Raw genomic sequence first — 24,317 nt, forward strand, 5'->3', positions numbered from 1 at the left:
CAGGTGATGAAATACATCATAACACAACTTATTATAAAAAAAATAATACAGTACCTAGCTTTTCTGGCGATGAACTTAAAACTATTTCTCTGAAGAATAAATAAGCAATAGTTGACTAGGTGTTTTATAAATATTTTTTTTATGCATGTTAAATTACGAAATTTCACAATACAAATATCAAACTTTTTTGGTTGCTATAATGGAAATAAAAATATTCTGCCATAATATCAAAATGGCTTTAAAAAATTTCCAACCCGTGTCTAAAAAAAGCTTGAATATTATTGAACAATAAAATGGTTACTACCTTAGCTTTGCTTTTCTTTGAGAATCATGTATTTACTCCGATTCAAAGATTTCTGTTCACTTTTCCAATTATTCTTTCAAAAATACTTAATTGTATTGAAGATTTTTTTGTTTATGTTCCAAGTATCCAAAGCCAGTGGAATAAAGCACCCCCAATTAGGGTCATGTAGTTGGGCTGGGGGAGCGGGAAACGGAATGTAGGTAAGTGAATCAGTTTGTTAGTAAAGGTTTAGTTTGGTCACGATGAGCACCCTGATGTTCTGGTCGAAGGAGGTGCAAACAGCCAGGCCCTGCTTGTCGGGGGACCAGTCCAGCGAGTTGATGGGCTGCGGGGAGATGGACATCTTCTGCAGGCGCTCCAGATTGCCCGCCACTCCGCAAGTACCACCTCCAGGATCCGTCTTGCTCCGCTGGTCGGGATATTTGCTGGAGTGGAGAATAAATTGTATTAAATGATAATCATCCATTTGGTAGATCAATGGTTAATACATTTATTCATATTTATAGCAACACTTCTTAACGACAGGTCAAACATTTTAATAATCTTCAACACCCAGAATATTACAATTATTCTGAAAAACAGTTTTACAAAATTTTTTAGGCCTAGTTGTGCGAACCTCCGTTACATTTGACATTGCCATCAAATCGGCAACCAACGCTTTTTTTAATTTTTTGATGTTTAATCTAATTTTGATAACAATGTCATATGTTACGGGAGTTCAAACAACTATGCCTAACTCAAATTAATAAAATAACTTACTATTGCCATAGAATCATATGGCCTGTTCCGGAAGATGTCATAAATATATCTCTATTTTGGGGCAAGTGACGACACAGCCAGATTGTTCCATTATTCTTGTCATTTTCTACCATCTGAGACAAAAATAATTACTTTTAAATTCTTACATAATTAATTTCCAGATAAATCATTCAAAATGGCACATAGCATATTGACCTGAGCAAAGCCTTTCTTAGGGTTTTGAGTTCTTGTATCAAAGACATGGAATTTTCCTTCCAATGTTGTAACCACCAATTTGTTCATAGGAATGTCTCTTCTGTCGAATTCCACATTACATATCTGTAGAAAAAGATATTTGATAAGTTAATATTTGCAAAAACACTAGTAAACAACAATGAATAAATAATTAAAAGTATTCTGACCCCATTTTTAAGATTACATTCCCATCTCAGGGTCATGGTTCTTAGATCAAACATCTTTACATCTCCATTATCATAGCCTGCACAGACAATTCTCTCTGCATCGCTGAACGAGTTCCCGAAAGCAACGGTCCAACAATCTCTTTTGGTTTCCCCTGCACACGGCTCCATGTTGGCTACCGGCTTTTCTTTCTGCCGTGGATCCCAGACCTTCACGGTTCCTTCAGTAAACAAATTGAGATTATATAAATTGCCCACTGATGGTACATGAGTAGCACCTCATAGAATTGATAAGATTCAGCCTATAATATGTAGAACAACATGACCAGACATTATACATTAAAGGTGATTTTTGCATTACGTTTGATTTTGGAGTTTTTTAACGAATTTCTAAATAAAATACTGTCTTGAAAGCAAATGAGACTCTTCAAAATAAAATTTTAAAAGCCCCTTACCTATGGTTTTTATTGAGTAAAGAATTACTACAAGGTTCACAGAAAACTTATTAATCCCAAAAGCAAACAAAACTATAATTCAAAAAGGACCACACTACATGGCCATTAAAGTATATAACAACCTTCCACGTAGCATCAAACAAATAACCGACATACTTAAATTTAAATCATCACTAAAAACATTTCTCTTAAACAAATGTCACTACACCTTAAATGAATACCTTACACCCTTGAGGTGATTTCTCACGAAAACGGCGCTATATAAATTAGCCAAATATTATTATTACATAAATTAAATACCTCTATTTTTTATTTTTTATTTACATACATTTGTTAACATGTAATTGTTGGGTTATGTAATATAATGTGTATTTGTTGGGTTAGCTGGAAGAAATAGGATGTAACCCTTAGCTATACCCTTTGTACTCTGTATTTTTGTTCAATAAATATTTTTTTGAATTTGAATTTAAATTTTTTGAATACTAATTTATACAAAAAAATAACACATACAGGGTGTCCAGGGGTAAAGTGCACTAACTTCGGGAGGTGATTCTACAAGATGGTAGAAGTAAAAAAGGTAAATAACTTTTCGAATTTACAACTTTTTTTCCCATACTAAAATATTTTTTGATAAGAATATTATTTACCCAACAAACAATTCAAATTTTTTTACCTAAAAACTACCTTAAAACGTTGGAATTTCGAATAAAGTTATTTATCTTTTCTACTTCTAAAATCATGTAGAATCACCCCCCCTCCCCCCAAGCTGTGCACTTTACCCCCGGACTACCTGTATAATATTTTTTTCGTTTAATATAAATATACTTATTTAAAAATTTGCAAACTTAGACAAATATTTTTCAAATGCTAAATGTCGTTTCATACAATTATTTCAAATTTTTCCAAAGCATTTATAGTAAATTTTTAATGCAAACTGAAAGCGTAGTACTCTCTCTTTATAACACTATTTAAATCATAATTCTCACTGTAATACAAAATGAGATAGCATAACTTTTATGAGACCGTGTCAACTGGGATAAATATCTCCTAAAAAGACTCAAAGGTTTTTGAAGAATTCTCCTAAAATAGGGGTTAAAGTTTTAAACGTTGTTAGTATTACTTAAATACAAAAGCAAAATGACGAAGGTTATATGAATAAAACGCCGTTTTTTCCGTGGTAAAGTCATCACCAAGGATATGCAGAGAAAATATAAAATAATGAACCGATTTTATAACTCCATTTATCCAAAGACTCAAGAAGGAAAAGTTTTCCAGATTTAACAAAGTAATTAAAATCATAATGTTATTAAAATACAATGTATGTTGATAAACTTTTTCAGTAAATTACCATCTCGACTGCCTGTGACAATTTCTGGAGCACCACAATTTTTTGAATTTCCTCCAATTCCGTCAATTGAGTTAATCATATCGGTGTGTTCCTTTGCTGTATACATTGGGGAGTATCTCTCTAGGTTCCTAAATATTCACATCAATTCAAATTTAATTATAGACATCTTATTATTTTATTTATTTAACAACATAAATTTTAAACAGTTTATTAACCTCGTTTTGGATAAACTAGAAACTGTTGCAGTATCAAATAAATATCTCATATTGCTTGGTGACTTCACAGCAAGCCAATGACAGCAGAAAAAGTTATGATAAACTTGTCAAATTCCGATGTACGCTTAGTACGCAATTAATCATAAATAGTACTTGGTTTCAACTTAATTACTACAAGAAATAACATTTATGTGATGCGAGATGGTAAAAGAGCATTAAAGTTAAATTTTTTCTCTAAATAACTAACCAACCATCACGCCATTTCCTCGCAAGGGTAGGTAGAGAGGACGGACCGCCAAACAACTCGGTCTTGGCACACACTCCTTGACTCATTCACATTCATACATCGTCTCATACATACTATTCTATTATTCTCTTGACATGGCCGAACTCAAGTATCTGATTTACTCGGTCGTGCCATGTCTTCCTCGGGCGTCCCCGACTTTGCTACCATTCACATTTGCATCGTATATTCTCCTTACACTCCTTTCCTCGCTCATTCGCTCTACATGCCCAAACCATCTAAGCGTCCCTTTCTTGATCTTACTCATTAAACTTACATCACTTTGCACTCTTTACGGATCTCCACATTTCTCACACGATCATACATGGTTTTACCACACATACGCCTCAGGGATCTCATTTCTACAGCATTCAGTCTACTTACATCCTTTCTCTGCCAGTTCCATGCCTCACTTCCGTACATCAGAGTAGGTACCAGCACTTCATTGTGGACTGCTAGCATTGCTTCTTTGGACAATTTTTTGTTAGCGCCAACTGCGTTCAGTCCTCCATTAATGGAGTTACCTGTATTTACCCTTCTTTTATTATCTCTGTCAGCTTTCCCATCTCTCGTAAACATACTTCCTAAATACACAAACTCATCCACTTGTTCCAAGTATTCCTCATTCACAACTATATTGCACATTGTTTTCATACTCTCTCTTTCAAACACCATTACTTTAGACTTACTTACATTCATCATTAACTCATTCATCATTAATGCATACTTCGTTCATCCTAGACACGAGAGATTGTAGATCAACCATTATTATTAGCAAACAGCACCGCATCAGCAGCATACAACAGGCAACATACTTTCAGATTACTCAAATTCGCGCCCAATCCCACCTGTTTCAATTCTTGCATACAATTATCCATGTATAGATTGAATAACCATGGTGACATTAAGCACCTTTTTTGATATCAAACCAACGTTCACCCTAACACATGCAACGCCTACCTCATACAGACATGCAAATGCCTGAGTCAGATTCGTATTCACTCCATACTCGGACAATACCTTCCATACCTTTTTCCTGTTGACTAGGTTGTATGCTTTTTGTAGATCTACAAAGGCACAGAAAAGTTTCTGGTTTTTTGCCAGAAATTTTTCAATGAGCATACGCAATGAGAAGATCTGGTCCATGCACCCCCTTCCACTCATAAAAGCACCTTGCACTTCCCATATTTTATCCTTTGTTTCCTTTCTTACGCTTTCTATCAGAATTCAACCATACAACTTGCCAACTGAACTTAGAAAATAGCCCTATGATTCCCACATTCCATAACGGCATGATCACAGCCCTCAATTTTTTCTCAATCAAAGTAAAGTTTGAAGGTTATGAAATATGGATAAATCATTAAAATAACCCAAACTAACAACATAAAAACCCATTCTTTGCATGTTTAAATGGTTGTCTCCATTAGATATTTAAGTTGAAATCAAGTGTTGTTTTTTTAAAGAGCTTTTGCATGCAGCGGAATTCGACTCATTCAAGTCATTATATTTATAAATTAAATTCAGGAAAATTTTAGCTCTTGATTTCTTCGCATGACCAATTCAATTGCCAGCCGATCGCAAATTGAAGAGGTCAAGAGGAATTAAATACACTTACCATATTTCTAAATTTCCCAGGAAATCTCCTGTAGCAAGATGACGATCCTTCAGGTTGGTGGCTCCAAAGGTTGAGCATTTAAGAGCATTGTTATTGTCCAAAACCTTTATCTGTTTGGCTTCACCGGAATTTATTTCGTAAATTTCAATGGTCCCCGTGCCCCGTGGCTGAGATCCGAGAACCACAAACTTCGCTGAACACGGAATCCATTTACAGTCGAATAATGAATAATTCAAACTCTTTTCGATGTGCACAATTATTTGCGGTTTCTCTATGTCTTCCATAGCTCTCGGTTTTTAAAGCCTAAATACCCTTTACAGAACGTTCACATTATTGATAAAACATTCACAACATTGACAAGGCATTCATGACATTCGACTGTTTTGTAACCATAGTTACCGATTTGTTTATTTTGTTGACATCCAAGATTCGAGTCCTAGTCTATGGTTATCACGCAGCCCTATTCACGAGAAGTCAACGCCCAATTCTGTAATGTTTTGTCGACAAATTTTTTTCCCCCTGCCCACGGGTTATTAACCCACGGACCTCTACCATATTGTTTGTTATGTTTCTAAGCGTTGCTGTCAAATGACGGGGAAATTTGTATATATTTTCGCGTTGCGATAAAATCCAAATAAATTGAACATGTTTAAAAGTATTCAAAAACTGAAACGTGTTTTTGAAAGATGATGAAATACGCTTCCAAATTGTATACTTATAAGAAAAAATATTAATTTTGAAATATATTTTTTTTTTATTAAATATTTTTTAAAATGGCTCACTATACGTTTTTTCTCATAAAAACTGAAAAAAACTAAAACAGGGTGATAAAAACATATTGTAACAGTAAAATGTAGTATAAACATTATCGTCACCTCACTTTGATACAGTTTTATTATATTTTATATTTGAGATAGGTTTATAAAACTTTTATAAACTAATCTCAAATTGCGGTCGGAACTTTTGGTTTCATATCGGTGTACATTTTAATTATTTTGTTCCAGTTTTTTCTTTCTAAAACAGCTTTGATCATATTTTTCACCATGATGGTAAGGCAGATACAACGATTTCCATAATACCATATGAGCTGTTCAAAAAAGCGAACAAAATAGACTCAACGGGGTACAAGCTGTTAAGTCGCTTAACCGAACAAATAAGCCTGAAGCTTAATAGAGTTAATGAAGGGAAAAACACCCAATGTCGGAACTAATTCCCCGGAAGCTGAATTTTTCACAGATGTTAGAAGACTTTTAGACGTGATTTTTTACATAAGTCCCCGACTTTCCCCCCTGTACTTCCTTTTACACCGCCTCTTGAATATATTTTTCAAAGTCTTTCGGAATACGCTAATATCTCCTTAACGATTTTATGCAATCAGATTATTTATTTTTTGTTTAGTTTCTTATTAGTTATTCTAAAAAGATGTATACTTTAATTTTTGCGAGAAAAGCTATACAATCTCTACAATTTATTAATAAAGGAAAAATATCAGTTATAAAATATTATTTCAGAATATATTTGCACATAACTATTTTCTGAGGCTGTTAACGAAAAAAATAAATGAAAAAAACTTGAAGACAGTATTTCTAGCTTTAAAATAATGAACATAATGATTGGCTTTAATTTATAATAAGGAGCACGACGCGCGGCAGCTCGGCGAGAAATTACAAAAACCTAAGGAAATTAATGATTAATTCATGTATTTGCTTTATTTTTTTAACAAATTCATCTAACGTTGAAGAGTTTTATTGTAATTTACCAGTTTTAGTTCGGTGGGGAGGGGAGGGGGTATAATTTCCCCTACCCAATGAAGCGCTTTCATTATCCACCAACCGCCATGCACTGTTCTGGCTAAACCGTCAAATTGAAACTATGGATTCGTCATAAGAATTATGTCCCAAAGTGGATTCAATAACAAAATCTTAGTAATGTCGCATTTTCTGAAAACTCATCATTCTTACGGGCACAATTTAAGACTTGGGTTCGAAATTTGAATGCCGTTTTCTCAGGAACGGATAAAAATTTCGGATTCGTACTAATCATAAAGTTCTGAAATGGATTCAATATGAAAATTTCAATAAAGTCGCATTTTGGAAAAAGTCATCATTTTAACGGGCACAATGTCAGACTTGGGTTCGAACTTTGATAGCCGTTTTCTCAGGACCTATGTTGCCGAACGGATTGAAATTTCGGATTCGTACTTATCATTAAGTTCTGAAGTGGATCCAATATTAAAATTTCAATTCAGTCGCATTTTTGAAAAAATTATCATTCTTACGGGCACAATGTCAGACTTGGGTTTGAACTTTGATAGCCGTTTTCTCAGGACCTTTGTTGCCGAACGGATTGAAATTTCGGATTCGTACTTATCATTAAGTTCTGAAGTGGATCCAATATTAAAATTTCAATTAAGTCGCATTTTTGAAAAAATTATCATTCTTACGGGCACAATGTCAGACTTGGGTTTGAACTTTGATAGCCGTTTTCTCAGGACCTATGTTGCCGAACGGATTGAAATTTCGGATTCGTACTGAGAATTGTGTTCTGTAGTGGATTTAATATGAAAATTTCAGTAAAGTCGCATTTTTGCAAAAATTCTCAGTCTTACGGGTACAATGTAAGACTTCGAACTTCGAGAGCTGTTTTCTCATGACCTATGTTGCAGAACGGAGTGAAATTTCGGATTCGTACTAATCATTAAGTTCTGAATTGGATCCAATACAGAAATTTCTGAAGTTCTGAAGTGGATTCAATATAAAAATTTCAATAAAGACGCATTTTTGAAAATATCAGCAATTTTACGGGTACAATGCCAGACTTGTGTTCGAACTTTTAAAGCCGTTTTTTGAGGATCTATGGTGCCGATCGGATTGATATTTCGGATTCGTACTAATCATTAAGTTCTGAAGTAGATTCAATTTGAAAATTTCAAAAAAGTCGCATTTTTGACAAAGTCATCTTTTTACGGGCACAATGTCAGACTTGGGTTCGATCTTTGACAGCCGTTTTCTCAGGACCTATGTTGCCGAACGGATTGAAATTTCGGATTCGTACTGAGAATTGTGTTCTGAAGTGGATTCAATATAAAAATTTCAATAAAGACGCATTTTTGAAAATATCAGCAATTTTACGGGGACAATGTCAGACTTGGGTTCGAACTTTTAAAGCCGTTTTTTGAGGATCTATGGTGCCGATCGGATTGATATTTCGGATTCGTACTTATAATTAAGTTCTGAAGTAGATTCAATTTGAAAATTTCAAAAAAGTCGCATTTTTGACGAAGTCATCTTTTTGAAGGGCACAATGTCAGACTTGGGTTCGAACTTTGACAGCCGTTTTCTCAGGATCTATGTTGCCGAATGGTTTGAAATTACGGATTCGTACTTATTATTAAGTTCTGAAGTAGATTGAATATGAAAATTTCAATAAAGCCCCATTTTTGACAAAGTCATCTTTTTTACGGGCACAATTTCACACTTGGGTTCGAACTTTGATAGCCGTTTTCTCAGGACCCATGTTGCTGAACGGATTGAAATTTCGGATTCGTACTGAGAATTGTGTTCTGAAGTGGATTGAATATGAAATATTCAGTAAAGTCGCATTTTTGCAAAAACTCTCAGTCTTACGGGTACAATGAAAGATTTGGGTTCGAACCTTAAAAGCCGTTTTTTGAGGATCTATGGTGCCGATTGGATTGATATTTCGGATTCGTACTTATCATTAAGTTCTGAATTGGATCCAATACAGAAATTTCAATAAAGTCGCATTTTCGACAAAGTCATCTTTTTACGGGCACAATGTCAGACTTGGGTTCGATCTTTGACAGCCGTTTTCTCAGGACCTATGTTGCCGAACGGATTGAAATTTCGGATTCGTACTGAGAATTGTGTTCTGAAGTGGATTCAATATAAAAATTTCAATAAAGACGCATTTTTGAAAATATCAGCAATTTTACGGGGACAATGTCAGACTTGGGTTCGAACTTTTAAAGCCGTTTTTTGAGGATCTATGGTGCCGATCGGATTGATATTTCGGATTCGTACTTATCATTAAGTTCTGAAGTAGATTCAATTTGAAAATTTAAAAAAAGTCGCATTTTTGACAAAGTCATCTTTTTGACGGGCACAATGTCAGACTTGGGTTCGAACTTTGACAGCCGTTTTCTCAGGATCTATGTTGCCGAATGGATTGAAATTTCGGATTCGTACTTATCATTAAGTTCTGAAGTAGATTGAATATGAAAATTTCAATAAAGCCCCATTTTTGACAAAGTCATCTTTTTAACGGGAACAATGTCAGACTTGGGTTCGAACTTTGATAGCCGTTTTCTCAGGACCTATGTTGCCGAACGGATTGAAATTTCGGATTCGTACTGAGAATTGTGTTCTGTAGTGGATTCAATATGAAAATTTCAGTAAAGTCGCATTTTTGCAAAAATTCTCAGTCTTACGGGTACAATGTAAGACTTGGGTTCGAACTTCGAGAGCTGTTTTCTCATGACCTATGTTGCAGAACGGAGTGAAATTTCGGATTCGTACTTATCATTAAGTTCTGAATTGGATCCAATACAGAAATTTCAATCAAGTCGCATTTTTGACAAAGTCATCTTTTTACGGGCACAATGTCAGACTTGGGTTCGAACTTTGATAGCTGTTTTCTCAGGACCTATGTTGCCGAACGGATTGAAATTTCGGATTCGTACTTATCATTAAGTTCTGAATTGGATCCAATATGAAAATTTCAATTCAGTCGCATTTTTGAAAAAAATATCATTTTTACGGGCACAATGTCAAAATGGGTTCGATCTTTGACAGCCGTTTTCTCAGGACCTATGTTGCCGAACGGATTGAAATTTCGGATTCATACTGAGAATTGTGTTCTGAAGTGGATTCAATATGAAAATTTCAGTAAAGTCGCATTTTTGCAAAAATTCTCAGTCTTACGGGTACAATATAAGACTTGGGTTCGAACTTTGATAGCTGTTTTCTCAGGACCTATGTTGCCGAACGAATTGAAATTTCGGATTCATACTAAGAATAATGATCTAAAGTGGATTCAATGTAAAAATTTCAGGAAAGTCGCATTTTTCAAAAAATCATCATTCCTACGGGCACAATGTCAGACTTGGGTTCGAACTATGAAAGTTGTTTTTTCAGGATCTATAAGGGCCGATCAGATTGAAATTTCGGATTCGTACTTATCATTAAGTTCTGAATTGGATCCAATACAGAAATTTGAATAAAGTCGCATTTTCGACAAAGTCATCTTTTTACGGGCACAATGTCAGACTTGGGTTCGATCTTTGACAGCCGTTTTCTCAGGACCTATGTTGCCGAACGGATTGAAATTTCGGATTCGTACTGAGAATTGTTTTCTGAAGTGGATTCAATATAAAAATTTCAATAAAGACGCATTTTTGAAAATATCAGCAATTTTACGGGGACAATGTCAGACTTGGGTTCGAACTTTTAAAGCCGTTTTTTGAGGATCTATGGTGCCGATCGGATTGATATTTCGGATTCGTACTTATAATTAAGTTCTGAAGTAGATTCAATTTGAAAATTTCAAAAAAGTCGCATTTTTGACAAAGTCATCTTTTTGAAGGGCACAATGTCAGACTTGGGTTCGAACTTTGACAACCGTTTTCTCAGGATCTATGTTGCCGAATGGATTGAAATTTCGGATTCGTACTTATTATAAAGTTCTGAAGTAGATTGAATATGAAAATTTCAATAAAGCCCCATTTCTGACAAAGTCATCTTTTTTACGGGCACAATTTCACACTTGGGTTCGAACTTTGATAGCCGTTTTCTCAGGACCCATGTTGCTGAACGGATTGAAATTTCGGATTCGTACTGAGAATTCTGTTCTGAAGTGGATTGAATATGAAATATTCAGTAAAGTCGCATTTTTGCAAAAAATCTCAGTCTTACGGGTACAATGTAAGACTTGGGTTCGAACTTCGAGAGCTGTTTTCTCATGACCTATGTTGCAGAACGGAGTGAAATTTCGGATTCGTACTTATTATTAAGTTCTGAATTGGATCCAATACAGAAATTTCAATCAAGTCGCATTTTTGACAAAGTCATCTTTTTACGGGCACAATGTCAGACTTGGGTTCGAACTTTGATAGCTGTTTTCTCAGGACCTATGTTGCCGAACGGATTGAAATTTCGGATTCGTACTTATCATTAAGTTCTGAATTGGATCCAATATGAAAATTTCAATTCAGTCGCATTTTTGAAAAAAATATAATTTTTACGGGCACAATGTCAGACTTGGGTTCGATCTTTGACAGCCGTTTTCTCAGAACCTATGTTGCCGAACGGATTGAAATTTCGGATTCGTACTGAGAATTGTGTTCTGAAGTGGATTCAATATGAAAATTTCAGTAAAGTCGCATTTTTGCAAAAATTCTCAGTCTTACGGGTACAATATAAGACTTGGGTTCGAACTTTGATAGCTGTTTTCTCAGGACCTATGTTGCCGAACGAATTGAAATTTCGGATTCACACTAAGAATAATGATCTAAAGTGGATTCAATGTAAAAATTTCAGGAAAGTCGCATTTTTCAAAAAATCATCATTCCTACGGGCACAATGTCAGACTTGGGTTCGAACTATGAAAGTTGTTTTTTCAGGATCTATAAGGGCCGATCAGATTGAAATTTTGGATTCGTACTTATCATAAAGTTTTGAAGTGGATCCAATATGAAAATTTCAATAAAGTCGAATTTTTTACAAGTCATCTTATTTACGGGCACAATGTTAGACTTGGGTTCGAACTTTAATAGCCGTTTTCTCAGGATCTATATTGCCGAATGGATTGAAATTTCGGATTCGTACTTATCATTAAGTTCTGAAGTAGGTTGAATATGAAAATTTCAATAAAGCCCCATTTTTGACAAAGTCATCTTTTTTACGGGCACAATTTAAGACTTGGGTTCGAAGTTGATAGCCGTTTTCTCAGGACCCATGTTGCTGAACGGATTCGTACTGAGAATTGTGTTCTGAAGTGGATTCAATATAAAAATTTCAATAAAGACGCATTTTTGAAAATATCAGCAATTTTACGGGGACAATGTCAGACTTGGGTTCGAACTTTTAAAGCCGTTTTTTGAGGATCTATGGTGCCGATCGGATTGATATTTCGGATTCGTACTTATCATTAAGTTCTGAAGTAGATTCAATTTGAAAATTTCAAAAAAGTCGCATTTTTGACAAAGTCATCTTTTTGACGGGCACAATGTCAGACTTGGGTTCGAACTTTGACAGCCGTTTTCTCAGGATCTATGTTGCCGAATGGATTGAAATTTCGGATTCGTTCTTATCATTAAGTTCTGAAGTAGATTGAATATGAAAATTTCAATAAAGCCCCATTTTTGACAAAGTCATCTTTTTAACGGGAACAATGTCAGACTTGGGTTCGATCTTTGACAGCCGTTTTCTCAGGACCTATGTTGCCGAACGGATTGAAATTTCGGATTCTCGTACTGAGAATTGTTTTCTGAAGTGGATTCAATATAAAAATTTCAATAAAGACGCATTTTTGAAAATATCAGCAATTTTACGGGGACAATGTCAGACTTGGGTTCGAACTTTTAAAGCCGTTTTTTGAGGATCTATGGTGCCGATCGGATTGATATTTCGGATTCGTACTTATCATTAAGTTCTGAAGTAGATTCAATTTGAAAATTTCAAAAAAGTCGCATTTTTGACAAAGTCATCTTTTTGACGGGCACAATGTCAGACTTGGGTTCGAACTTTGACAGCCGTTTTCTCAGGATCTATGTTGCCGAATGGATTGAAATTTCGGATTCGTACTGAGAATTGTGTTCTGAAGTGGATTCAATATGAAAATTTCAGTAAAGTCGCATTTTTGCAAAAATTCTCAGTCTTACGGGTACAATGTAAGACTTGGGTTCGAACTTCGAGAGCTGTTTTCTCATGACCTATGTTGCAGAACGGAGTGAAATTTCGGATTCGTACTTATCATTAAGTTCTGAATTGGATCCAATACAGAAATTTCAATCAAGTCGCATTTTTGACAAAGTCATCTTTTTACGGGCACAATGTCAGACTTGGGTTCGAAGTTGATAGCCGTTTTCTCAGGACCCATGTTGCTGAACGGATTCGTACTGAGAATTGTGTTCTGAAGTGGATTCAATATAAAAATTTCAATAAAGACGCATTTTTGAAAATATCAGCAATTTTACGGGGACAATGTCAGACTTGGGTTCGAACTTTGACAGCCGTTTTCTCAGGACCTATGTTGCCGAACGGATTGAAATTTCGGATTCGTACTGAGAATTGTGTTCTGAAGTGGATTCAATATGAAAATTTCAGTAAAGTCGCATTTTTGCAAAAATTCTCAGTCTTACGGGTACAATGTAAGACTTGGGTTCGAACTTCGAGAGCTGTTATCTCATGACCTATGTTGCAGAACGGAGTGAAATTTCGGATTCGTACTTATCATTAAGTTCTGAATTGGATCCAATACAGAAATTTCAATCAAGTCGCATTTTTGACAAAGTCATCTTTTTACGGGCACAATGTCAGACTTGGGTTCGAACTTTGATAGCTGTTTTCTCAGGACCTATGTTGCCGAACGGATTGAAATTTCGGATTCGTACTTATCATTAAGTTCTGAATTGGATCCAATATGAAAATTTCAATTCAGTCGCATTTTTGAAAAAAATATCATTTTTACGGGCACAATGTCAGACTTGGGTTCGATCTTTGACAGCCGTTTTCTCAGGACCTATGTTGCCGAACGGATTGAAATTTCGGATTCGTACTGAGAATTGTGTTCTGAAGTGGATTCAATATGAAAATTTCAGTAAAGTCGCATTTTTGCAAAAATTCTCAGTCTTACGGGTACAATATAAGACTTGGGTTCGAACTTTGATAGCTGTTTTCTCAGGACCTATGTTGCCGAACGAATTGAAATTTCGGATTCATACTAAGAATAATGATCTAAAGTGGATTCAATGTAAAAATTTCAGGAAAGTCGCATTTTTCAAAAAATCATCATTCCTACGGGCACAATGTCAGACTTGGGTTCGAACTATGAAAGTTGTTTTTTCAGGATCTATAAGGGCCGATCAGATTGAAATTTCGGATTCGTACTTATCATAAAGTTCTGAAGTGGATCCAATATGAAAATTTCAATAAAGTCGCATTTTTTACAAGTCATCTTATTTACGGGCACAATGTTAGACTTGGGTTCGTACTTTAATAGCCGTTTTCTCAGGATCTATATTGCCGAATGGATTGAAATTTCGGATTCGTACTTATCATTAAGTTCTGAAGTAGATTGAATATGAAAATTTCAATAAAGCCCCATTTTTGACAAAGTCATCTTTTTTACGGGCACAATTTCAGACTTGGGTTCGAACTTTGATAGCCGTTTTCTCAGGACCCATGTTGCTGAACGGATTGAAATTTCGGATTCGTACTGAGAATTGTGTTCTGAAGTGGATTGAATATGAAATATTCAGTAAAGTCGCGTTTTTGCAAAAAATCTCAGTCTTACGGGTACAATGAAAGACTTGGGTTCGAACCTTAAAAGCCGTTTTTTGAGGATCTATGGTGCCGATCGGATTGATATTTCGGATTCGTACTTATCATTAAGTTCTGAATTGGATCCAATACAGAAATTTCAATAAAGTCGCATTTTTGACAAAGTCATCTTTTTACGGGCACAATGTCAGACTTGGGTTCGATCTTTGACAGCCGTTTTCTCAGGACCTATGTTGCCGAACGGATTGAAATTTCGGATTCGTACTGAGAATTGTTTTCTGAAGTGGATTCAATATAAAAATTTCAACAAAGACGCATTTTTGAAAATATCAGCAATTTTACGGGGACAATGTCAGACTTGGGTTCGAACTTTTAAAGCCGTTTTTTGTAGATCTATGGTGCCGATCGGATTGATATTTCGGATTCGTACTTATCATTAAGTTCTGAAGTAGATTCAATTTGAAAATTTCAAAAAAGTGGCATTTTTGACAAAGTCATCTTTTTGACGGGCACAATGTCAGACTTGGGTTCGAACTTTGACAGCCGTTTTCTCAGGATCTATGTTGCCGAATGGATTGAAATTTCGGATTCGTACTTATCATTAAGTTCTGAAGTAGATTGAATATGAAAATTTCAATAAAGCCCCATTTTTGACAAAGTCATCTTCTTTACGGGAACAATGTCAGACTTGGGTTCGAACTTTGATAGCCGTTTTTTCAAGACCTATGTTGCCGAACGGATTGAAATTTCGGATTCGTACTGAGAATTGTGTTCTGTAGTGGATTGAATATGAAATATTCAGTAAAGTCGCATTTTTGCAAAAAATCTCAGTCTTACGGGTACAATGAAAGACTTGGGTTCGAACCTTAAAAGCCGTTTTTTGAGGATCTATGGTGCCGATCGGATTGATATTTCGGATTCGTACTTATCATTAAGTTCTGAATTGGATCCAATACAGAAATTTCAATAAAGTCGCATTTTTGACAAAGTCATCTTTTTACGGGCACAATGTCAGACTTGGGTTCGATCTTTGACAGCCGTTTTCTCAGGACCTATGTTGCCGAACGGATTGAAATTTCGGATTCGTACTGAGAATTGTTTTCTGAAGTGGATTCAATATAAAAATTTCAATAAAGACGCATTTTTGAAAATATCAGCAATTTTACGGGGACAATGTCAGACTTGGGTTCGAACTTTTAAAGCGGTTTTTTGTAGATCTATGGTGCCGATCGGATTGATATTTCGGATTCGTACTTATCATTAAGTTCTGAAGTAGATTCAATTTGAAAATTTCAAAAAAGTCGCATTTTTGACAAAGTCATCTTTTTGACGGGCACAATGTCAGACTTGGGTTCGAACTTTGACAGCCGTTTTCTCAGGATCTATGTTGCCGAATGGATTGAAATTTCGGATTCGTACTTATCATTAAGTTCTGAAGTAGATTGAATATGAAAATTTCAATAAAGCCCCATTTTTGACAAAGTCATCTCCTTTACGGGAACAATGTCAGACTTGGGTTCGAACTTTGATAGCCGTTTTTTCAAGACCTATGTTGCCGAACGGATTGAAATTTCGGATTCGTACTGAGAATTGTGTTCTGTAGTGAATTCAATATGAAAATTTCAGTAAAGTCGAATTTTGCAAAAATTCTCAGTCTTACGGGTACAATGTAAGACTTGGGTTCGAACTTCGAGAGCTGTTTTCTCATGACCTATGTTGCAGAACGGAGTGAAATTTCGGATTCGTACTTATCATTAAGTTCTGAAGTAGATTGAATATGAAAATTTCAATAAAGCCCCATTTTTGACAAAGTCATCTTTTTTACGGGCACAATTTCAGACTTGGGTTCGAACTTTGATAGCCGTTTTCTCAGGACCCATGTTGCTGAACGGATTGAAATTTCGGATTCGTACTGAGAATTGTGTTCTGAAGTGGATTGAATATGAAAATTTCAGTAAAGTCGCATTTTTGCAAAAAATTTCAGTCTTACGGGTACAATGAAAGACTTGGGTTTAAACCTTAAAAGCCGTTTTTTGAGGATCTATGGTGCCGATCGGATTGATACTTCGGATTCGTACTTATCATTAAGTTCTGAAGTAGATTCAATTTGAAAATTTCAAAAAAGTCGCATTTTTGACAAAGTCATCTTTTTGACGGGCACAATGTCAGACTTGGGTTCGAACTTTGACAGCCGTTTTCTCAGGATCTATGTTGCCGAATGGATTGAAATTTCGGATTCGTACTTATCATTAAGTTCTGAAGTAGATTGAATATGAAAATTTCAATAAAGCCCCATTTTTGACAAAGTCATCTTTTTTACGGGAACAATGTCAGACTTGGGTTCGAACTTTGATAGCCGTTTTTTCAAGACCTATGTTGCCGAACGGATTGAAATTTCGGATTCGTACTGAGAATTGTGTTCTGTAGTGGATTCAATATGAAAATTTCTGTAAAGTCGAATTTTGCAAAAATTCTCAGTCTTACGGGTACAATGTAAGACTTGGGTTCGAACTTCGAGAGCTGTTTTCTCATGACCTATGTTGCAGAACGGAGTGAAATTTCGGATTCGTACTTATCATTAAGTTCTGAAGTAGATTGAATATGAAAATTTCAATAAAGCCCCATTTTTGACAAAGTCATCTTTTTTACGGGCACAATTTCAGACTTGGTTTCGAAATTTGATAGCCGTTTTCTCAGGACCCATGTTGCTGAACGGATTGAAATTTCGGATTCGTACTGAGAATTGTGTTCTGAAGTGGATTGAATATGAAATATTCAGTAAAGTCGCATTTTTGCAAAAAATCTCAGTCTTACGGGTACAATGAAAGACTTGGGTTCGAACCTTAAAAGCCGTTTTTTGAGGATCTATGGTGCCGATCGGATTGATATTTCGGATTCGTACTTATCATTAAGTTCTGAATTGGATCCAATACAGAAATTTCAATAAAGTCGCATTTTTGACAAAGTCATCTTTTTACGGGCACAATGTCAGACTTGGGTTCGATCTTTGACAGCCGTTTTCTCAGGACCTATGTTGCCGAACGGATTGAAATTTCGGATTCGTACTGAGAATTGTTTTCTGAAGTGGATTTAATATAAAAATTTCAATAAAGACGCATTTTTGAAAATATCAGCAATTTTACGGGGACAATGTCAGACTTGGGTTCGAACTTTTAAAGCGGTTTTTTGTAGATCTATGGTGCCGATCGGATTGATATTTCGGATTCGTACTTATCATTAAGTTCTGAAGTAGATTCAATTTGAAAATTTCAAAAAAGTCGCATTTTTGACAAAGTCATCTTTTTGACGGGCACAATGTCAGACTTGGGTTCGAACTTTGACAGCCGTTTTCTCAGGATCTATGTTGCCGAATGGATTGAAATTTCGGATTCGTACTTATCATTAAGTTCTGAAGTAGATTGAATATGAAAATTTCAATAAAGCCCCATTTTTGACAAAGTCATCTCCTTTACGGGAACAATGTCAGACTTGGGTTCGAACTTTGATAGCCGTTTTTTCAAGACCTATGTTGCCGAACGGATTGAAATTTCGGATTCGTACTGAGAATTGTGTTCTGTAGTGGATTCAATATGAAAATTTCAGTAAAGTCGAATTTTGCAAAAATTCTCAGTCTTACGGGTACAATGTAAGACTTGGGTTCGAACTTCGAGAGCTGTTTTCTCATGACCTATGTTGCAGAACGGAGTGAAATTTCGGATTCGTACTTATCATTAAGTTCTGAAGTAGATTGAATATGAAAATTTCAATAAAGCCCCATTTTTGACAAAGTCATCTTTTTTACGGGCACAATTTCAGACTTGGGTTCGAACTTTGATAGCCGTTTTCTCAGGACCCATGTTGCTGAACGGATTGAAATTTCGGATTCGTACTGAGAATTGTGTTCTGAAGTGGATTGAATATGAAAATTTCAGTAAAGTCGCATTTTTGCAAAAAATCTCAGTCTTACGGGTACAATGAAAGACTTGGGTTTAAACCTTAAAAGCCGTTTTTTGAGGATCTATGGTGCCGATCGGATTGATATTTCGGATTCGTACTTATCATTAAGTTCTGAATTGGATCCAATACAGAAATTTCAATAAAGTCGCATTTTTGACAAAGTCATCTTTTTACGGGCACAATGTCAGACTTGGGTTCGATCTTTGACAGCCGTTTTCTCAGGACCTATGTTGCCGAACGGATTGAAATTTCGGATTCGTACTGAGAATTGTGTTCTGAAGTGGATTCAATATAAAAATTTCAATAAAGACGCATTTTTGAAAATATCAGCAATTTTACGGGGACAATGTCAGACTTGGGTTCGAACTTTTAAAGCCGTTTTTTGAGGATCTATGGTGCCGATCGGATTGATATTTCGGATTCGTACTTATCATTAAGTTCTGAAGTAGATTCAATTTGAAAATTTCAAAAAAGTCGCATTTTTGACAAAGTCATCTTTTTGACGGGCACAATTTCAGACTTGGGTTCGAACTTTGACAGCCGTTTTCTCAGGATCTATGTTGCCGAATGGATTGAAATTTCGGATTCGTACTTATCATTAAGTTCTGAAGTAGATTGAATATGAAAATTTCAATAAAGCCCCATTTTTGACAAAGTCATCTTTTTTACGGGAAATATGTCAGACTTGGGTTCGAACTTTGATAGCCGTTTTCTCAGGACCTATGTTGCCGAACGGATTGAAATTTCGGATTCGTACTGAGAATTGTGTTCTGTAGTGGATTCAATATGAAAATTTCAGTAAAGTCGCATTTTTGCTAAAATTCTCAGTCTTACGGGTACAATGTAAGACTTGGGTTCGAACTTCGAGAGCTGTTTTCTCATGACCTATGTTGCAGAACGGAGTGAAATTTCGGATTCGTACTTATCATTCAGTTCTGAATTGGATCCAATACAGAAATTTCAATCATGTCGCATTTTTGACAAAGTCATCGTTTTACGGGCACAATGTCAGACTTGGGTTCGAACTTTGATAGCTGTTTTCTCAGGACCTATGTTGCCGAACGGATTGAAATTTCGGATTCGTACTTATCATTAAGTTCTGAATTGGATCCAATATGAAAATTTCAATTCAGTCGCATTTTTGAAAAAAATATCATTTTTACGGGCACAATGTCAGACTTGGGTTCGATCTTTGACAGCCGTTTTCTCAGGACCTATGTTGCCGAACGGATTGAAATTTCGGATTCGTACTGAGAATTGTGTTCTGAAGTGGATTCAATATGAAAATTTCAGTAAAGTCGCATTTTTGCAAAAATTCTCAGTCTTACGGGTACAATATAAGACTTGGGTTCAAATTTTGATAGCTGTTTTCTCAGGACCTATGTTGCCGAACGAATTGAAATTTCGGATTCATACTAAGAATAATGATCTTAAGTGGATTCAATGTAAAAATTTCAGGAAAGTCGCATTTTTCAAAAAATCATCATTCCTACGGGCACAATGTCAGACTTGGGTTCGAACTATGAAAGTTGTTTTTTCAGGATCTATAAGGGCCGATCAGATTGAAATTTCGGATTCGTACTTATCATAAAGTTCTGAAGTGGATCCAATATGAAAATTTCAATAAAGTCGCATTTTTTACAAGTCATCTTATTTACGGGCACAATGTTAGACTTGGGTTCGAACTTTAATAGCCGTTTTCTCAGGATCTATATTGCCGAATGGATTGAAATTTCGGATTCGTACTTATCATTAAGTTCTGAAGTAGGTTGAATATGAAAATTTCAAAAAAGCCCCATTTTTGACAAAGTCATCTTTTTTACGGGCACAATTTCAGACTTGGGTTCGAAGTTGATAGCCGTTTTCTCAGGACCCATGTTGCTGAACGGATTCGTACTGAGAATTGTGTTCTGAAGTGGATTCAATATAAAAATTTCAATAAAGACGCAATTTTGAAAATATCAGCAATTTTACGGGGACAATGTCAGACTTGAGTTCGAACTTTTAAAGCCGTTTTTTGAGGATCTATGGTGCCGATCGGATTGATATTTCGGATTCGTACTTATCATTAAGTTCTGAAGTAGATTCAATTTGAAAATTTCAAAAAAGTCGCATTTTTGACAAAGTCATCTTTTTGACGGGCACAATGTCAGACTTGGGTTCGAACTTTGACAGCCGTTTTCTCAGGATCTATGTTGCCGATCAGATTGAAATTTCGGATTCGTACTTATCATAAAGTTCTGAAGTGGATCCAATATGAAAATTTCAATAAAGTCGCATTTTTTACAAGTCATCTTATTTACGGGCACAATGTTAGACTTGGGTTCGAACTTTAATAGCCGTTTTCTCAGGATCTATATTGCCGAATGGATTGAAATTTCGGATTCATACTTATCATTAAGTTCTGAAGTAGGTTGAATATGAAAATTTCAATAAAGCCCCATTTTTGACAAAGTCATCTTTTTTACGGGCACAATTTCAGACTTGGGTTCGAAGTTGATAGCCGTTTTCTCAGGACCCATGTTGCTGAACGGATTCGTACTGAGAATTGTGTTCTGAAGTGGATTCAATATAAAAATTTCAATAAAGACGCATTTTTGAATATATCAGCAATTTTACGGGGACAATGTCAGACTTGAGTTCGAACTTTTAAAGCCGTTTTTTGAGGATCTATGGTGCCGATCGGATTGATATTTCGGATTCGTTCTTATCATTAAGTTCTGAAGTAGATTCAATTTGAAAATTTCAAAAAAGTCGCATTTTTTACAAAGTCATCTTTTTGACGGGCACAATGTCAGACTTGGGTTCGAACTTTGACAGCCGTTTTCTCAGGATCTATGTTGCCGAATGGATTGAAATTTCGGATTCGTACTTATCATTAAGTTCTGAAGTAGGTTGAATATGAAAATTTCAATAAAGCCCCATTTTTGACAAAGTCATCTTTTTTACGGGCACAATTTCAGACTTGAGTTCGAAGTTGATAGCCGTTTTCTCAGGACCCATGTTGCTGAACGGATTCGTACTGAGAATTGTGTTCTGTAGTGGATTCAATATGAAAATTTCAGTAAAATCGCATTTTTGCAAAAATTCTCAGTCTGACGGGTACAATGTAAGACTTGGGTTCGAACTTCGAGAGCTGTTTTCTCATGACCTATGTTGCAGAACGGAGTGAAATTTGGGATTCGTACTTATCATTAAGTTCTGAATTGGATCCAATACAGAAATTTCAATCAAGTCGCATTTTTGACAAAGTCATTTTTTTACGGGCACAATGTCAGACTTGGGTTCGAACTTTGATAGCTGTTTTCTCAGGACCTATGTTGCCGAACGGATTGAAATTTCGGATTCGTACTTATCATTAAGTTCTGAATTGGATCCAATATGAAAATTTCAATTCAGTCGCATTTTTGAAAAAAATATCATTTTTACGGGCACAATGTCAGACTTGGGTTCGATCTTTGACAGCCGTTTTCTCAAGACCTATGTTGCCGAACGGATTGAAATTTCGGATTCGTACTGAGAATTGTGTTCTGAAGTGGATTCAATATGAAAATTTCAGTAAAGTCGCATTTTTGCAAAAATTCTCAGTCTTACGGGTACAATATAAGACTTGGGTTCGAACTTTGACAGCTGTTTTCTCAGGACCAATGTTGCCGAACGAATTGAAATTTCGGATTCATACTAAGAATAATGATCTAAAGTGGATTCAATGTAAAAATTTCAGGAAAGTCGCATTTTTCAAAAAATCATCATTCCTACGGGCACAATGTCAGACTTGGGTTCGAACTATGAAAGTTGTTTTTTCAGGATCTATAAGGGCCGATCAGATTGAAATTTCGGATTCGTATTTGACTTATCATAAAGTTCTGAAGTGGATCCAATATGAAAATTTCAATAAAGTCGCATTTTTTACAAGTCATCTTATTTACGGGCACAATGTTAGACTTGGGTTCGAACTTTAATAGCCGTTTTCTCAGGATCTATATTGCCGAATGGATTGAAATTTCGGATTCGTACTTATCATTAAGTTCTGAAGTAGATTGAATATGAAAATTTCAATAAAGCCCCATTTTTGACAAAGTCATCTTTTTTACGGGCAAAATTTCAGACTTGGGTTCGAACTTTGATAGCCGTTTTCTCAGGACCCATGTTGCTGAACGGATTGAAATTTCGGATTCGTACTGAGAATTGTGTTCTGAAGTGGATTGAATATGAAATATTCAGTAAAGTCGCATTTTTGCAAAAAATCTCAGTCTTACGGGTACAATGAAAGACTTGGGTTCGAACCTTAAAAGCCGTTTTTTGAGGATCTATGGTGCCGATCGGATTGATATTTCGGATTCGTACTTATCATTAAGTTCTGAAGTAGATTCAATTTGAAAATTTTAAAAAAGTCGCATTTTTGACAAAGTCATCTTTTTGACGGGCACAATGTCAGACTTGGGTTCGAACATTGACAGCCGTTTTCTCAGGATCTATGTTGCCGAATGGATTGAAATTTCGGATTCGTACTTATCATTAAGTTCTGAAGTAGATTGAATATGAAAATTTCAATAAAGCCCCATTTTTGACAAAGTCATCTTTTTTACGGGAAATATGTCAGACTTGGGTTCGATCTTTGACAGCCGTTTTCTCAGGACCTATGTTGCCGAACGGATTGAAATTTCGGATTCGTACTGAGAATTGTTTTCTGAAGTGGATTCAATATAAAAATTTCAATAAAGACGCATTTTTGAAAATATCAGCAATTTTACGGGGACAATGTCAGACTTGGGTTCGAACTTTTAAAGCCGTTTTTTGTGGATCTATGGTGCCGATCGGATTGATATTTCGGATTCGTACTTATCATTAAGTTCTGAAGTAGATTCAATTTGAAAATTTCAAAAAAGTCGAATTTTTGACAAAGTCATCTTTTTGACGGGCACAATGTCAGACTTGGGTTCGAACTTTGACAGCCGTTTTCTCAGGATCTATGTTGCCGAATGGATTGAAATTTCGGATTCGTACTTATCATTAAGTTCTGAAGTAGATTGAAAATGAAAATTTCAATAAAGCCCCATTTTTGACAAAGTCATCTTTTTTACGGGAAATATGTCAGACTTGGGTTCGAACTTTGATAGCCGTTTTCTCAGGACTTATGTTGCCGAACGGATTGAAATTTCGGATTCGTACTGAGAATTGTGTTCTGTAGTGGATTCAATATGAAAATTTCAGTAAAGTCGCATTTTTGCAAAAATTCTCAGTCTAACGGGTACAATGTAAGACTTGGATTCGAACTTCGAGAGCTGTTTTCTCATGACCTATGTTGCAGAACGGAGTGAAATTTCGGATTCGTACTTATCATTAAGTTCTGAATTGGATCCAATACAGAAATTTCAATCAAGTCGCATTTTTGACAAAGTCATCTTTTTACGGGCACAATGTCAGACTTGGGTTCGAACTTTGATAGCTGTTTTCTCAGG

General features: G+C 35.6%; 1 protein-coding gene across 1 annotated transcript; it reads right to left on the reverse strand.

The window, feature by feature from the left end:
- Nucleotides 1-2: 2 nt before the first annotated feature.
- Wdr92 (dynein axonemal assembly factor 10) lies at nucleotides 3-5,755 on the reverse strand. Its single transcript, XM_089640614.1, has 6 exons — nucleotides 5,378-5,755; nucleotides 3,265-3,392; nucleotides 1,465-1,682; nucleotides 1,259-1,381; nucleotides 1,064-1,176; nucleotides 3-729 (listed from the first exon to the last, which is right to left on the reverse strand). Exons 1-6 carry the CDS (start codon nucleotides 5,659-5,661, stop codon nucleotides 522-524), a joined length of 1,074 nt encoding a protein of 357 aa, XP_089496740.1. The 5' UTR covers nucleotides 5,662-5,755; the 3' UTR covers nucleotides 3-521.
- Nucleotides 5,756-24,317: the final 18,562 nt, after the last annotated feature.

The sequence above is a fragment of the Hesperophylax consimilis genome, chromosome 16, assembly GCF_061612785.1.
Source record: "Hesperophylax consimilis isolate HC1 chromosome 16, BYU_Hcon_1.0, whole genome shotgun sequence".
Lineage (NCBI taxonomy): Eukaryota > Metazoa > Arthropoda > Insecta > Trichoptera > Limnephilidae > Hesperophylax > Hesperophylax consimilis.